Raw genomic sequence first — 17,604 nt, 5'->3', positions numbered from 1 at the left:
TTCAAACATAGCAGGGAAAATCAGTTTTTATGGAAAATTGTGATGGGAACTAAAGGAATGCACAGTTTATGGCTTCGTCTGCATCCCATGCTTTTTTGATTGGTCCTATGTGTCCCGATATGTGGGCTAATGAAAGCTTCCCAGTTGGCGGAGGAGGGGCGGTAAAGGCAACTTTATTGACACCCTGACATTGACACGCCGCTCTGCTCTCCACTCGGTGGTCTCCTGCGTCTCGCCATCTGGCCCAGGAGTTATTTTCTCTGCCTTAGCGCTATCATGTGTTGTAATCTAAAGGATTTTATAACTTTTTCCAACTGCAGAGCAGGAGTGCGAGTGTCTATATGCGTGTGAAATAGATGGGTAGGGAGAGAGAAAGTGAGATGGGACCGACTTTATAGATTCTATGAGAGAGATGTCATATTGTTACACACACTAAATCAAGTTAAGAAAGGAACGTAGAGAGCCGAGTAGTTTTGTGCCCAGCACAGATTCAGTAAATGGGTCGCTTCACCATTTCGGTGCCCTTTGAGAAGTGTGAAAACTTCTGATTTCACCTCATTCTGTCGTAAAGAGCACATGTTCAACTTCAGAAAAAAAACACGTTTTCCCATCTCAAGAGGTTAAATAACAAAACGACAGTAGTAAGTTCCTATTAAGTGCCAAATAAAGTAACAGGGTTGACCGTAATAGGGTTGACGGTTTTATCTTAAAATCAGCCATAAATCCCTTTCTGACAGGGGGAATGGAAGCTTGTTGTGTGCAATAGGGAGGGGAAAATCTGGCTAACAATTAAGTGCCTTACTGTGATTGTTTTCAATAAAAATGGTCTAAAAGAAACAAAAATAGCTTTTTAGCAAGGGCAACTTCTCAAGCAAGAATTTAGCTAGGACTGTCTGGGAGTTGTCTGAGTTGGGAGGGGAACATTTAAAATTAGCTGTTATTGGCAGTGAGGTTTGACTCTCTTATTGGTCTATTAACTCATTTACCGCCTGGTGAGGCAGGCCAAAACTCCATCCCAACAATACAAGCTGACATGTCAGGCAGTCGTTTCAAACAGCTCTTACACTAAAAGGGCATTATCATGTTCATAATTACACAGTATTATTCCAACCTTATAGTGTGGAAATGTATATAAAACACAGGAAATCATGTTATTGAGTGCACTGGACCTTAAAAATGTCTAGACTATCTATCTATGGATAACAGGGTTGATGTGTTGTGCTCGACCCACTCAGTTTTCCACCACAAAACACCAGAAAATGGCTGAAAAGAGTAGAACCAGCTCACCTGTTTTTTACACTGTGATTTGAATATTAGATGTTCAATGTTTTTTTTATCAAATATATTTTTTTTATCAAATATATTTTTTTTATCAAATATTTTTACCATATTAAAACAAGATGACTAATCTTTTGGCACTTTAGCAAGTCTTTACTCATATTGAAAATATGATTTATTGAATTCTCCATGTGGTCTACATTAAAGGGCACTTTATTTAATAGAACACCCTTTTAAAACTCTATATTCGTGCACGATTTCTACTTAAAATATCAAAGGGACGCAAAAAGGCACTCATTTTGTTAAACAACCCAAATAATGAGCCAAGTGAGATTGAACATTCTTTGTGCTGTACATATATTTGAAACAGCAGATGACGCATCAAGAAATAGTTTTCTGTAACACTCTTGAAGCTTTAACCAACACTGCAGCTATGATAGTTAGTAGTTGGTGTAACACAACTCAGCAACACAGACCATTTAAACACATACCATACTGGTGTATGTGGTAACATTGGCAATGACAGTGGTTTTGCTTAAATGATGTTCCCCCACATCTTGTAATGACGAACAGATATGTTTCTTGATTAAAGGTGTAATCTGCAGTTCAAACAATAACAAAGCGTAGGCACCCCACCACTGTTTTGGTAAAAAGCTACGGGATGGAGCTAGAGAAATGTAACCACTTTCAAATTCATTTATAGAGCTATGAATACCAAGACTGACCATCCGTGATGTCAAAATTAGTTTTAATCATGTTTTGAGGCTATATAGTGTTAGTTTACAATTACAGTGGCAAGAAAAAGTATGTGAACCCTTTGGAAATACCTGGATTTCTGCATAAATCGGACATAAGATTTGATCTGATCTTCATCCAGGTCACAACAGACAAACAGTCTGCTTAAACTAATAACACAAACAATTATACGTTTTCATGTCTTTATTGAACACACCGTGTAAATATTCACAGTGCAGTGTGGGAAAAGTATTTGAACCCTTGGATTTAATAACTGGTTGACCCTCCTTTGGCAGCAATAACCTCAACAAAACATTTTATGTAGTTGCGGATCAGACCTGCACAACGGTCAGGAGGAATTTTGGACCATTCTTCTATACAAAACTGTTTCAGTTCAGCAATATTCTTGGGCTGTCTGGTGTGAACTGCTCTCGAGGTCATGCCACAGCATCTCAAATCGGGTTGAGGTCAGGACTCTGACTGGGCCACTCCAGAAGGCGCATTTTCTTCTGTTGAAGCCATTCTGTTGTTGATTTACTTATGTGTTTTGGGTCGTTGTCCTGTTGCATCACCCAACTTCTGTTGAGCTTCAATTGGCGGACAGACAGCTTAACATTCTCCTGCAAAATATCTCGATAAACTTGGGAATTCATTTTACTGTTGATGATAGCAAGCTGTCCAGGCACTGAGGCAGCAAAGCAGCCACAAACCATGACGCTCTCTCCACCATACGTTACAGTTGGGATGAGGTTTTGATGTTGGTGTGCTGTGCCTTTTTTTCCCACCACACATAGTGTTGTGTGTTCCTTCCATACTACTCAACTGTAGTTTCATCTGTCCACAGAATATGTTGCCAGTAACCACTGTGGAACATCCAGGTGAACTTTTGCAAACTTCAGACTTTTTTTGGACAGCAGAGGCTTCTTCCGTGGTGTCCTCCCATGAACACCATTCTTGTTTAGTTTTTTACGTATCGTAGACTCGTCAGAGATTTTAGCATGTTCCAGATATTTCTGTAAGTCTTTAGCTGACAGGCTAGGATTCTTCTTAACCTCATTGAGCATCCTGCACTGTGCTCTTGCAGTCATAGCAACAGTGCTGAACTCTCAATTTATAGACAATTTGTCTTACCGTGGACTGATGAACATCAAGGCTTTTAGAGATACAGTTGAAGTCGGAAGTTTACATACACCTTAGCCAAATACATTTAAACTCAGTTTCACAATTCCTGACATTTAATCCTAGTAAAAATTCCCTGTCTTAGGTAAATTAGGATCATCACTTTATTTTAAGAATATGAAATGTCAGAATAATAGTAGAGAGAATGATTTATTTCAGCTTTTATTTCTTTCATCACATTCTCAGTGGGTCAGAAGTTGACATACACTCAATTAGTATTTGGTAGCATTTCCTTTAAATTGGGTCAAACATTACAGGTAGCCTTCCACATGCTTCCCACAATAAGTTGGGTGAATTTTGGCCCATTCCTCCTGAAAGAGCTGGTATAACTGAGTCAGGTTTGGAGGCCTCCTTGCTCGCGCACACTTTTTCAGTTCTGCATACAAATGTTCTATAGGATGAGGTCAGGGCTTTGTGATGGCCACTCCAATACCTTGACTTTGTTGTCCTTAAGCCATTTTGCCACAACTTTGGAAGTATGCTTGGGATCATTGTCCATTTGGAAGACTCATTTGCGACCAAGCTTTAACTTCCTGACTGATGTCTTGAGATTTTGCATCAATATATCCACATACTTTTCCTTCCTCATGAAGCCATCTATTTAGTGAAGTGCACCAGTCCCTCCTGTAGCAAAGCACCCCGGCAACATGATGCTGCCACCCCCATGCTTCACAGTCGGGATGGTGTTCTTCGGCTTGCAAGCCTCCCCCTTTGTCCTCCAAACATAACGATGGTCATTATGGCCAAACAGTTCTATTTTGTTTCATCAGACCAGAGGACATTTCTCCAAAAAGTACGATCTTTGTCCCCATGTGCAGTTGCAAACCGTAGTCTGGCTTTTTTATGGAGGTTTTGGAGCAGTGGCTTCTTCCTTGCTGAGAGGCCATTCAGGTTATGTAGATATAGGACTCATTTTACTGTGGATATAGATACTTTTGCACCTGTTTCCTCCAGCATCTTCACAAGGTCCTTTGCTGTTGTTCTGGGATTGATTTGCACTTTTCGCACCAAAATACGTTCATCTCTAGGAGACAGAAGGCTTCTCCTTCCTGAGCGGTAGTCACGACTTCGGCCGAAGTCGGTCCCTCTCCTTGTTTTGGCGGCGTTTGGCGGTCGACGTCACCGGCATTCTAGCCATCGCCGATCCACTTTTCATTTTCCATTTGTTTTGTCTTTCACACCTGGTTTCAATCCCCCAATTACTTGTTCACTATTTAACCCTCTGTTCCCCCATGTTTGTTTGTCTTGTATACGGTCCGTTATTATGGGCTCTGTATATTGTGTTGTATTTTGTGAATACTTGAGTAAATACGTTGATTACTCATATCGGCTGTCCTGCGCCTGACTCTCTACACCAGCTACACACAGGCCGATTACAGCGGTATAACGGCTGATATGTTTACACTTGCGTACTATTGTTTGTACAGATGAACGTGGTACCTTCAGGCGTTTGGAAACTGCTCCCAAGGATGAACCACTTGTGGAGGTCAAAAAAAAAAAAAACAGTTATTGGCTGATTTCCCCATGATGTCAAGCAAAGAGGCACTGAGTTTGAAGGTAGGCCTTGAAATACATCCACAGGTATACCTCCAATTGACTCAAATTATACCAATTAGCCTATCAGAAGCCTCTAAAGCCATGATATAATTTTCTGGAATTGTCCAAGCTGTTTAAAGGCACAGTCAACTTAGTGTATATAAACTTCTGACCCACTGGAATTGTGATACAGTGAATTCTAGGTGAAATAATCTGTCTATAAACAATTGTTGGAAAAATGACTTGTGTCATGCACAAAGTAGAGGTCCTAACCGACTTGCCAAAACTATAGTTTGTTAAAAAGAAATTTGTGAAGTGGTTGAAAAACGAGTTTTAATGACTCCAACCTCAGTGTGTATGTAAACTAGTGACTTCAACTGTACTTTTGTAACCCTTTCCTGCTTTATGCAAGTCAACAATTCTTAATCTTAGGTCTTCTGAGATCTCTTTTGTTCGAGGCATGGTTCACATCAAAAACTCAAATTTTGTGAGTGTTTTTTATAGGGCAAGGCAGCTCTAACCAACATCTCCAATCTCGTCTCATTGATTGGACTCCAGGTTAGCTGACTCCAATTAGCTTTTGGAGAAGCCATTAGCCAAGGGGTTCACATACTTTTTCCAACCTACACTGTGAATGTTTAAATGAGGTATTCAATATAGACAAAATACAATAATTTGTGTATTATTAGTTGAAGCAGACTGTGTTTGTCTATTTTTGTGCCTTAGGTGAAGATCAGATCCAATTTATGCAGAAATCCAGGTCATTCTAAAGGGTTCACATAATTTTTCTAGCCACTGTACATTGTTTACAAATAATTTGGTAAAATAAGCTTATATTTTGAGTTCTGATGGGGTACGACAGTTGAACTAAGCTCATGAGGCATTTATAAAGTTATATTCTTTAAGAATCAATGGGTATATATCATTAATTTAAACATGTAACGCACTTTGTCGAATCCTTCTCTAGTGAGAGAGAGAGAAGCTGAAAAGTTCTACTCTTCATTGAGGCATACAGAAGAGACATGAGTGGAGGAAGTAGGTATTTTGAGGGAGGTGCCCCCAGCCTAGCCTAACTCCCACTCCACGTGTGTGTGTGTGTGTGTGTGTGTGTGTGTGTGTGTGTGTGTGTGTGTGTGTGTGTGTGTGAGTTCCTCAACTGCTTCCTAGTTGTGGAAGTTCTGGCAATTTCTCTCTCTTTCTTTTTAAAGAAAAAGGTTTAATTCAGACAAAGGTACCACTTGAAAGCGAAACATCCCTCTCAAGGGAGAGAGAGAAAGGAAAGACCAGCGTAATGCACAATGAACCAAGCTGACGAAGATTGTTTTTCTATTCGCACATTTGCATCAGAAAGGTGCGCAGCAGCCACTGGTTCCACTTTTCTTGCCAAGTTTAAAGGGTGTCTATCTAAAACCCTCTTGAAAAAAACGGCTCATGAGGACGGGAGCATTAGAATTCTAAAGCTGTCCATGTTGTCACGATTAGCGAGTGGAAGAGGGTGTTGTACAATGGAGGCCAGGCTGCCACCACGAAGGCTTGAATTTGTGCTACATCAAAGCATCCTGGGATACCATTCCAGCATCCAATGACACGTTGTGACCCGCCCACTGTCCAGACTGGCAACAGCCTATTGAGATGTTGGAGCAGGTGTCTCTTTGTGACGTACTGCAAATGGAAGAGCATTTTCTCTGCATGATTTGTACAGTAGTTTATTTCTCTAAAGAAACATGCAAGGTGATGTTTTCTAATTAGCTCAGATATCACCCATCATCTGCAAGTCAGAAGAGGGAGAATTACCTGTCATACAATGTCAACACTTTGTGTTCTTCTCCCTGAATAAAATCCAAAGTCCCTTACAAAACAAAACACTGTGCAGTTACACCCACTGGCACCTGGGAGAGCTTTGACTGTATTCCAATGGAAAAGTGAGTTTGAGTTACCAAGCAGTTTAGACAGAGGTCTGGCTGCAGTGCAGGTAGACAAAGACCTTTTATGGGGTGTTTGTTATATGTCACTCTGCAAGAAGAATTTCCTGCCATGAATTTCAGCATATACAGCATAGCTCAACATAACGTATGTAGCTGATTAAAGCACTGGTGAAGAATGGAAAATTAATTCAACACTCACAGGAGCTCGTAGTTTCCATTTGAAGAGAACACATTAAATCCACTCGTATGCTTTATGATAGGAAATGAGACGTCTGTAGAGCTGGAAATCTATACAGCCGGCTGAAGGGACTGATGTTGGAATACGATGTGACCGTTGAAATATTGAACAAACTTTGTTCAAATTAAAGTATGGCTATTTCGATAGGAACAGCCACACACACACACACACACACACACAGTCTGAAGCCAACTTTAGAAGAAGAAAAAAATATCCAGGAAGTAAACCAGGAAAGTACTTCCATGTATCACTACAACGCTGGACTGTGTCATAAAAACCTCCCAGTCCCAAGTATCTTAAGGAAAATATACTTCTCTTCTTCCATCTGTTAAACTCCATATTAGGAAAGCTCCATTCCCATAAAATTATGATTATTTTATAAATAAAACCCTACACCCAAACTTTCCACCCCAAACCACATGCATGTCAGCATTATGTGTGATTTATCCTGAAGTGTACAGCTGTGGGTTATAACCAGCAGCCTCTGTCCCATAATTGATTTTACTGCATGGAGCATTTCTTAAATCGCTAGTCCTCCCTGACTTTTGTAGTTCACATAATACACAGATGAAATCATAGAAAACAACTGTGGTTCAGACTCTGGGCCTTTTTTTTTTATAAGGATATCAATCACAGTGAAACAAGCTGGAGAACAGTGGAGCGTGAAGCTGGCCAAACCGGTCCCTGCCGAGCCCAGAGAGATCACTCAAGAGTGGGCAGTGATTAACGTGCTGCAGTCTTTACACATTTCAGAGGGCCACCAGGAGGAAATGCCGGGCCAATACAGCACAACAAAGGTCTGTTAATCAGCCTATTAGCATTTAATTGAGGGTAGTTAATTAGGGAGACAGTGGGCAGTCCACAGGGGGAGTCAGGGGCCGACAGGGAGAGCAGCTGGTAACCTGAGCTTATTGTTACTGAGCCGCTTACACAATACCAATGATTAATTGGCAGGAAAATCATCCTTAATTACACCTGTCTATTTCTGCCCCCTAAACCTTTCAGGGGCCATAAATTAAAGGGAGTGGGTCCCGTGAATAAAGAGAGAGCCGAGCCACCCTTTAACTAGACTGGTGTCGGAGCAAAGCAAACACATTTACAGTAGGCCAGACAGCGTGTCTCCATGAAAATCATCAACCGTCGGCTCTCCTTTGAGGCAGGACGCTGTTTAAACACAGTGGAAAATGCAATATGTTTTGTGTGTGGCATTGGCGTACATTGGCGGTGCAGAAAAAGAGGAGCTGGCCGGCACCGGCAAGGAGCGAGTTCACCTCACACCCTCTCAGGGTTGTATATGTAATCACTCCACAGCTTCATAAACCTCGCTCTCTTTTCCCTATGGAGAAGGGAAAACAAAGATGTGCCTTGTGACTGTTCCAGTCGGTGGCACTTACTGCTTAAACCACAAAGGCGGCCATTCTGTCCATGTGTGCGCCCGGCACAGTGCAGCGGCCACCACCAGAAGCTGATTATGGCCTCTTTAAAAGTTGCATTTGATTTAATGTCCCTGCCTTAGCTGAGCCAGAGAGCCTCGGAATGTGCCTTCCTGTGCTGCTGAAACTGGCCTGCCTGCCGGGCCTGTAGACTAGAGCTCTTTAGTAGGGAGGGCCACAGAGACTGAGTATTGCGTAGGGAGCAAGGGCAAGAGAGAGAGAGGCCAATTGCACAGGGGCCTAAATTCAATAAAGGCCCTGACAAAGGCCTGCTTCTTGCCTCGGGATGCCAAACAACATGTGATCCCCTTAGGGAAATAACTGCCATTTCTTTTCCTCATAGCCTCCGGGTCAGAAATAACACATGGGAACTTGTGACTCAGCCTGTCCAAGATGCCATGTGCTGTGACAACTTATTAGTGACAGTGGGTACGGACCGCCCACACCATACTGGCATTCTGTCCCTCTGAGGGAATGGAAGGAGCGCGGCCCTGGTTGGGAAAGGTCTAAATCTATCACAGACTCGTGTACTGGAAGTACAGCCAATTTTAGTCAATTCATTCACATTGAATACTGAATTAAAACAGTTAAGCAGTTAATACAAAGTGACGAATATCCCTAAATCCTTTTAACCCAAGTTCTAGAGGTTCACTCGTGATTGAAATACAATTTTAGGTAACATACAAAAAAAAAAATACTTTGAGAGACTCAAATATATATCAAAAGGTGGTGCAGATTTAAAAATAACGTTCGCAAACTACTCTGAGCAAAACTTTAAGCAAAAAGCTTAGAATCATTTTTTTGCTGAAACTTTCCCTATAGGGTAGGGACAAGGCCACTTTGCAACACAGCAGAGCAGAGCTGGTTTCCCCTCAACTGTCCAAACATCTCTGTCCCCCTAGCCTGGCCTGTCTGGGAAGTGGGAGGAATGCTAACACCAAGACTTCAAACAGAATTAGGCCTCATCAACATGCGTGCTTTGGTCACCCCTCCACTCAACTCACATTTCTAATCAGCCATCTTCCACAGATGGCTGCCATTTAGCACCGGGAGGGTCTGGCTGGTGAGTCGTCACTAAAATAACTAGGGGGGAGGTATGGGGTGTTAAGTGGTGCACTGTGGGTAACCTCACAGCTCAGCGGTCACAGGAAGATAAGAAGGGACTGCTCTGGTGTGGCTCGCAGAATTCCAGACCTTGGACGAGGATGTCACCTCCTCCCTTCTCTACGGACCAGGTCACAGAATTGACATGATAAATGGTATCCAATCCTTCAACCAATCCTAATATGGGAATTTGTGGGGGTACAAAACAGCAGTCAGTAGGTACCCAAAGCAAAATGTTACATTGTCGTTTTTGCAGTAGTCAGTCGTAGCAGTTAAACATATTTCCATGAACTTATGATACACATTTCAAAGTCAATAAAAATAACAGGAAGGGTGAGGCTAAGTCAAATGCAATGAGGTTGATTGAGTCAAGAGGTAAATATAATATTATCATTGTCAAAATAGTGTTACTGCAGTACTGATGTGGTTGTAAACTGAGCCATTTTCCCACCACAGTCCTCCCCATGCACTTCCAAGCAGATTAGAAAAACCACAAGTCATTGCCGGTGAATTAATATTGTCATATGTTACGCTCGGTATGTTTATGTTGTGTTGAAACAAATTGCATGCTATTTCGGTTCTATTCAGGGTGGCTAGTCAATGCACGTCTGTGGAGCCAAACTGTGAAGTCGCTCTTCTAACAACAATAAACTACCTAATGTCTGAAGAAGAAAAATCTCATTTTTGTTGCAGAAAGTAAACAGCATAGTGGGTCAACTTCCGCAACAACTAAGAGCGTTGAAGGGCGAGGCTCAACTTCTCAGCTGTTTTAGTGCCCTGGCTACCACGCTGTAGCAGCGTGAAGCGAACCCGTGCACATGAGCAGATACCGTGTGTGACTGTGTGAGAGCGAAGTGTTGCATCTCGCTCATCTCGATATCTCCGGTGCTGCTCGTGGCAACGTCATATCGCTGAGTTTAACTTTAAAGTTGGACACATTTCTGCCGGCAATAACATGTCCTCCAAGACTGGAACTGGCATCTCCTCAATGTTAGTTTATTTTAAAGTACATGTCGTTGTTGTTCGCCCTCCATGACCTGAGTGTTTGCAGAGGATTTACAAGGTGACATTTACAACTGTAGTCTCAGGCTCGGTGTCCTCGTTCTCTTCCCGTTCTTGCACTTGGATGCCTACAAAAACAACAACTCGATCCTGAGAGATCAGGCAGTCATTTTAGGATTGTGACATTGGTTTAGTCGTTCAAACAAAGATGCTACGATTCAGCGTAACATGTGAGGCGTGAGTAAATATCCAGCGCCATTTCCTGGAGACAAAAACAGCAAAGCACACATTTTTGCTCCATTTTTATTGGCACTAACATTGTTTGCGTCAGTGTGGTGTCATACACACACAGCACATGTGTGGTCTGTCAATGTGAAGAACTTATCAACGCCTGAGAGACTGGGGCTAGATGAAATGTGCAGGCAGATAGATAATATCCTTTTTTTACAGTTGCCTAGCTATCCCAACAACAACAACAAAAAGAAAAACATGCTCGAATGCTATTTCTTCCTTCAACACAGCTCTCTCATTTCAAAGCGAAAGTGAAAACATTAGCTAAACTAAGTCCCCTTTCGAGTAGGTACATTACTCTTCGTCCTATACCCAGCCCCATGAGTTTAATTGAATCAAACCTATGTATTACAATTTCAGCTCGTGGAGACTGAGCAAAAGCAAACACTGCTCCAAGTTATAAGAAAATGTCTGTGCCGAACAAGGAGGCATTCATGAGCGGATTCATCCCAGGCTGAAGTGTTAGCAGTGGTGCAGAGGAGGGACATCAGCCATGATCACACTCCTCCACTAAGAGTCTGTTAAGGAGGAACAATCCTGGATCATCATGGACATGTTACATCCATGTGTACTTATTGGAACCAACACCTTCGCAAGAGGAAGACAGAACACCACACTATGTGTGTTTGTAGTAGGGCTGGGAATGGCCAGGGCCCTCGCGATACGGTATTATCATGATACTTCGGTGCCGATACGATATGTATTGCGATTCTATATGGATCGTGATTCGATACTGTGATTTTATTGCGATTCGACGTTCCAAATGTGTTTGCTCACCGCATGTCTGCCGCAGAGGGACAAGAGAGAGACATGAGAACTAGTTTTGATCAGTCATGGAAATAAAAAAAAGTGCGGAAAATAAATTGGCTCAGTGTTTAAAAAGAAGACAGAGAACAAGCAGGGACAGCCAACGAGCGCAAAAACATCATTGTGATATTGCCAAAAAAGGTACATCAAAAATAACATCCCGATAATTAACTGTATCGACCCCCCCCCCCCATCACTAGTCAGTATGTATGAAAGAAGTGACCCCAGTGCTTTTGCCTCCTCAGTTGAACTTGTCATTATGTCTTAGTTCCGCATGTTATGTAAATGTCTCCATTTACGCCAGCTGATCACCGCAGCTGGCCAAGGCACTGGAGCTTTTTTGTGACGCACGAAATGAGTGGTGATCCACATGATGGGATTTTACTTTCATATGGCGTTCATAAACAAATAAAAGAGCTTGGATTTTCAAAGGCAATAGAAGTGGGTTTGGGGTGATGAGTAAACACTGAAGTTGTTGCATCTCACACACCTGTGTAGGCCCAACTATAAAGGGGATAGGGACAATGAAATCAGAATATTAAAGCATGATGTGTGACACCCATGTCCTGTTTGCTGTCAGGTCACGCGGTCCTTTATAGAGAATCTGAGCAACAAAAAAAAAGGGGCATAATACAACCATTAAGCTAGGACTGTGATCCACAAAAAATATAAATGATGTGGATTTGGACGAATACAGTCTTCAACTTTCACGTAGCCTACATAACAATACGCCAGGAACTTAATAAAAATGTGCCACATCCACAAACAGCCGTTTTAAACTGCATCGTTGTGCGTCCAACCTCAAAGTAGAGAAAAGTAGGAGTCGTTTGAGCAGCACTTAAGAAAGAAACAGAAGATATGTGGGAAGAGACGAGGCAGTGCTGGAAGGGTTCCGGTGGTGCGGGTTTAAAAATGCACGCTCCAGCTGTGCACGGCGCCCCACATAGCAGGATGAGGCTACTGTTGGTTTAGCCACACAGGGTTGGGAGTACAGTACACGGAACTGCCGGTGGGTTCTTGGAATTCATTTCCCCCCTCAATGAATCACTAGGTCCCACTGAGACCTCCATCACCCCAGGTAGGAAACACAACTGAACTGACTCAATTACACATCTCTCTTCAACCAGGGAACAATCCGTATATGACAAGGTCATTTTTACGGCTTAGCTGTAACAAAGATGGCTGCTGAGAAACTTAAACCCACCTCTGATATTAGATCCCCCTATCAAATGAAAAGCATCACAGGGATTCAGCAACTATGTTTTTTATTTGGTTCTGTTTTGTTTAGTCACCCCACTCATCTTGAGAAAGCGTCACTGAATAGGGTCCCTAGTTCCACCCTCAATGTTCTCATTCTCTTAATGTTCTCCACCTTCCTCTCTGTGACTTCTCCCCCACTAAGTCAAAGACAATACAGGGACAAAAACACCAATGTGGGTCCAATGTCGTCTTTAAAGCTTGCAATATGTCACTTTTTGGATGACCTAACCAAATTAACATTGAAAGCAAATCTAATAAACGGTACATCTGTTCTATGTGCGCCATTTTTTTGCTTCCAGGTCTTAAGATACATTTTTGCATCTTTTCCTTTCGGATTTGTACACCAGCTTAAACAGCTGAAAATACAATATTTTTGGCAATTGAAAATATATTTCACAGCGGTTTAGATGGTACGATGATGACACATTGGACGCAATTGCTTGTTTTGTCACATAAACTGAAATTACTATATGAATTTTAGCAACCAGGAAATGGCGGAGTGATTTCTGCATATTGCACCTTTAAGCAAAATGTGCATTCTTTTAACTTGATTCAAGATGAATGGCTATTAACTGAGCATAACAGGATCCTATATAGAGGTGTCCTCTCATATAACCCAGTACACCGATTCCCCCTGGTATCCCCCTCACACAGCCCTTCTCCCAGTAAGTCACACTGACACACATCCACACGGCATGTGAACTAATCTCTCCTTACAGACCAGGCGACTAGGCCACTTGGAGGCCCCAGCGGTCTTAAGTCACTAGGCGCCAAGTATATTGCTGTCGGTTTTGGTGGCTCAATCTGTCTATTGTCAAGGGAGCTTATGACGAATCTGAATGAACAGCAGGATTTCAGCCACTTGTTACTGCTGCTTGAAGTGGTTACTGTTGTGGGCTAGGGTGTTGTACAGTATCTGGTTCTCTGGTGCTAACAGTACAACGTATGCATGTGAATACCAAGGCTCCAGATATGGTTTAAGGGCTGCATACTGAATTGGCCTTCACATGAAACGGTACAGGTCACATACCTCCATTATTCTGTCGTGGATCTGAAGGCCTCCCTCCTTGTCTGCTGGTCCGTTCTCAACAATCTTCGATACAAAGATCCCTTCATTCGAAGGGCCATCATGGTCGTCCTGTGGGAGAAACTATCTCAGATTACACATTGATCAAATTGGATAAGAAATAATTGTAACCATTGAAGATGACTACATAAAAAAATTATGAAACTAAAATACATGATAATTGACTTCAAATTCTTCAGAAAAAAATGATATCTTTAAAATATTAAACAAGTCTCTTGCTGAAACTGCCTAACCTACTTCCAAAAGTCCTGAGGATAATATGCAGACAATTCTAAATGTTTTTCCCATTACCCATTCTCACCAATCAGGGCCAGAGACACCCTGCAGTCACGTGAACACAACTGCAGTCATCAACGCAGCCTGGATTAACCCAGCGATTAACTGCATGGATCAACAGCCCGCAGTGACTCACTAGTGGGTTGCAGGTGCACATTACACAGGGCTTAATATTGTGCTCCACACAGCCCCAGTGCCAAAATGGCCTGCCAGTTGACATGTTTCCCAGGGCTGGAGAGTGCGACTGCGACCCATCCCCTTAGAGGGGCTAAATGTTGAATGGATGTGTTGGATGGGTACACTCTGCGTCCATCGGTGAGGCTGTGACCCCTGAGTTGTAAAAGCTATGATTGGCTTAACAAAACCACTGCCAACATCCATCTCAGCTCCTCTTAAAACCACATCAATCCAACCCGCACCTCTGCCAAGTCGTGCGATACTGTGCTAACTTTTTATGGAATACTTAAAGAAACCTCAGAAATCAAGCTGTGAATGCTGTAATTAATTATTTCAGGTCCGCTTCCTCTTTTTTTCCGAGCTCATCACAGCACAGTGTTTACTGTGAAACCAACACGATGCCCCCCCCAAAAAATGGCCCGGAGTGCCAAGGGAATGTCACAACAGGGCAGTGTGAGAGGCCTGATGCTTTGCCATGAATCCCCAGCAATTTAGACCCTCTATTTTCTACAAAGGCCAGCCCTTAATCATAGTTATCCTGGCGCCCAACCCATCCTGGCCTCCCCATCGTATCAGCCCCAGTCAAGGATGAAAATGCCATGTGTCAAAAGCTGCAAAGCCTCTTATGTTATTTCCGTTTGAATCAATCGTTTCTCGTGGAGGATTTGGTGACCTCTTTATGAATTCATCCGGAGCCTTAAAAGCACCGCGAGCAAGTTGACTGTATCCTCTGGACTCTCTTTGGGTTGAGCTTGATGTGTGGTTCTGTCAAGGGAACGAGAAAAGTTACAAATCAACAAGACCATGAAAATAAATCTGCTTCGGACGTTTGGTCGTTTTTTTTTTAATAGTTTCCTCCTGTAAAATAGTCTTTCTGTAATAATCCAAGTCGCAACGGCAAAGTGTGTCACTACAGCTTTTGTACTGAAACCCAGAAAAACAACCCTGGGTGGAACCCTTTGGCACACATCCTTCCCAGTGAAACAGATACTGCGAACACCATTTCAACGGGACCAGTTTTGCACACACACACACAGAGAGACAGAGAGAGACAGAGACAGAGAGACAGAGAGAGAGATGCTCCATGTATGGGAGACCCAGTTCCTGAATTTTGAAAGTATCTCAGAGTAGGAGTGCCGATCTTGGATCAGGTCCCTCCTGTTCATATTATTCAATTCATTATCATCTAGAAAAAGGCAAAACTGATCCTATATCAGCACTCCTACTCTAAGAATCTTTGTGAATATGCGCTCGGATCCCAAGTCAGCAGCGATATTTTCAACACTGACACTTATCAGAGGACTCCATGGAATCATTAATGCTTGTCTGTGAGACAGCAAATACAGAAGTCATAAAGGGTTATCAGCCCAGGGCAGAGGACCATTTCACAGCTGGTCTGTGCTTACCATGTCATCACAGTCCCCTCAATTAAAGACAAAAAAAAATAAAAAATGGAGGCACAGTCATAATCCTTCATTTAACACTCATATAAAGTAATTATAGTTTTGATCTGAAAAACCAAATCCGCTAAACCCAACCAATATACTAACACAATAAAAACTTGATTGATGCGGTCCATCCGCATAGGCTCAAGAGAGAAACGTGCACTGTGTATTACTGTCTAAGCTATGTCCATGTCAGTAAAGGGGTAAAACACTCAATTATAATTCATTGTGGTTCAAGTATGTGCCTCCATCCCGGACTTCCCATACGACATTTGCCAGACCATCAACGAGATAAAACAGTAACCGCATAGATTCCACTTGTAACTTACCGCACATGGTCTTCCTCCCACGATGTTGAAGCCCAGAGAACCGCCCTCCCGATGAAGGATGGCTGTGACGTTTTTGGTCTCCCCACCCTGTGGACAGACACAGGCAGAAGACAGGTAGTCATTAGCAACCCACAAATGTCACCGAATAACATAAAATGATTGATTTTGTTCAATGACACCCCCTCCCTGAGCGATGGAGAACTGGCGCTTATTTTCACTTCAAAACGACACAAAAATAACTCTGAACGACAAAGTAGAAAGGACAGAAAAAAAATCTAGGAAATTGACTTAGAAGTCAGTGGAGTATTTTAGGTATAGAAATAGCCTGAGGTAAAAATGGTAAAATCCCAGACTACTCCATACACAGAAAATTGATATGTAAGAAAGTATCACAATAACCAACATGGCTAGTAGCAGAGGGTAAAGATTCACCTGTTCTCACATTTTAGTACATCACTGGTGTGGATCTACAACAGCTCTGAGAAAGAGCTGTTAAGTGACTGATTCAAGTAAGGGTTCATGCTATTTTCCTTCGCTTGCTCCTTCTCTCGCTCCAGAAGACATTTGCTCTTTTATATTAATACAGCAGTAGACTTCTCGGTCAATGAAGGGATGACAAGTGGAACGCTGGGAAACCAGTGCAGTCAGCGCTCCACCTCTTTAGGAGGGCAGTCGGGGGGGGGGCTGGGAACATCATGTCAGCTGTCATCCCAGTATGGAGTATGTCATAGCATACAGGGACTAAATATAAAAGCAAATATTAACGGTATGTACAGTGTCATGACTGAGTCTGGCTACCATATACGCTACAGGATAGGGTACAGAGTACTAGCTTATATGTCCGCCATGGAAGAATGTGCACTGCTGCTGGACCAAGTTGTGTAGATGCATGTGAACAGAGTTCCACATTGAAAAGACAATTATTGGCCATTTACTAAATGGATAACGGCATATGGGCAATTCCACAGTAACACTGACTCAACATTTTCTAAAAACACGTAGTTCAAGAACAGCGCAGATGCAATGTTTGGTAACAGAATGAGGTCACAAACAGCGCACACTTTCATTCTGTTACCAAAGTTTGCATCTGCGCTGTTCTTGAACTACATGTGTTTTTGGAAATTGTTAAAAGTAGTTGGTTAGTGTTTTTGTTTTTTTCACCTTTATTTAAACCAGGTAGGCCAGTTGAGAACAAGTTCAAATACAACTGCCACCTGGCCAAGATAAAGCAAAGCAGTGAGACAAAAACAACAACACAGAGTCACACATGGGATAAACAAACGTACAGTCAATAACACAATAGATTTGTATGGTTTGATTAACTTTGCAAATCAAGGGTTTTTGTTTGACATATTGTTAAGTGAACATTTTGATTCTGTGTCACTCAACATGGAATTGAACACATCTAATATCTGGGAATATGAACAATATGAATAGGAAAAAAGTATAGGTTAAGAAGTTAGTCTTATGTACTCAGCCTTGTCCCTACCTTTTAGATGTTG

The 17,604-nt window shown here is 42.3% G+C and overlaps 1 protein-coding gene across 1 annotated transcript in view; it reads right to left on the bottom strand.

The window, feature by feature from the left end:
• Nucleotides 1-17,604, bottom strand: part of LOC106582849 (E3 ubiquitin-protein ligase PDZRN3-B) — a 129,093-nt gene that overhangs the window by 108,792 nt on the left and 2,697 nt on the right. The window contains exons 2-3 of the mRNA XM_014166373.1: nt 16,103-16,189; nt 13,819-13,926 (exon numbers count right to left, since the gene is read on the bottom strand). Coding sequence (XP_014021848.1) covers nt 13,819-13,926; nt 16,103-16,189 — 195 coding nt within the window. The remainder of the gene's footprint in view (nt 1-13,818; nt 13,927-16,102; nt 16,190-17,604) is intronic.

Source organism: Salmo salar, chromosome ssa22 (assembly GCF_905237065.1).
Source record: "Salmo salar chromosome ssa22, Ssal_v3.1, whole genome shotgun sequence".
In the NCBI taxonomy this organism is placed as follows: Eukaryota; Metazoa; Chordata; class Actinopteri; order Salmoniformes; family Salmonidae; genus Salmo; species Salmo salar.
The sequence above is the reverse complement of the archived record's forward strand: the minus strand, read 5'-3'. Positions and strand labels throughout refer to the sequence as shown.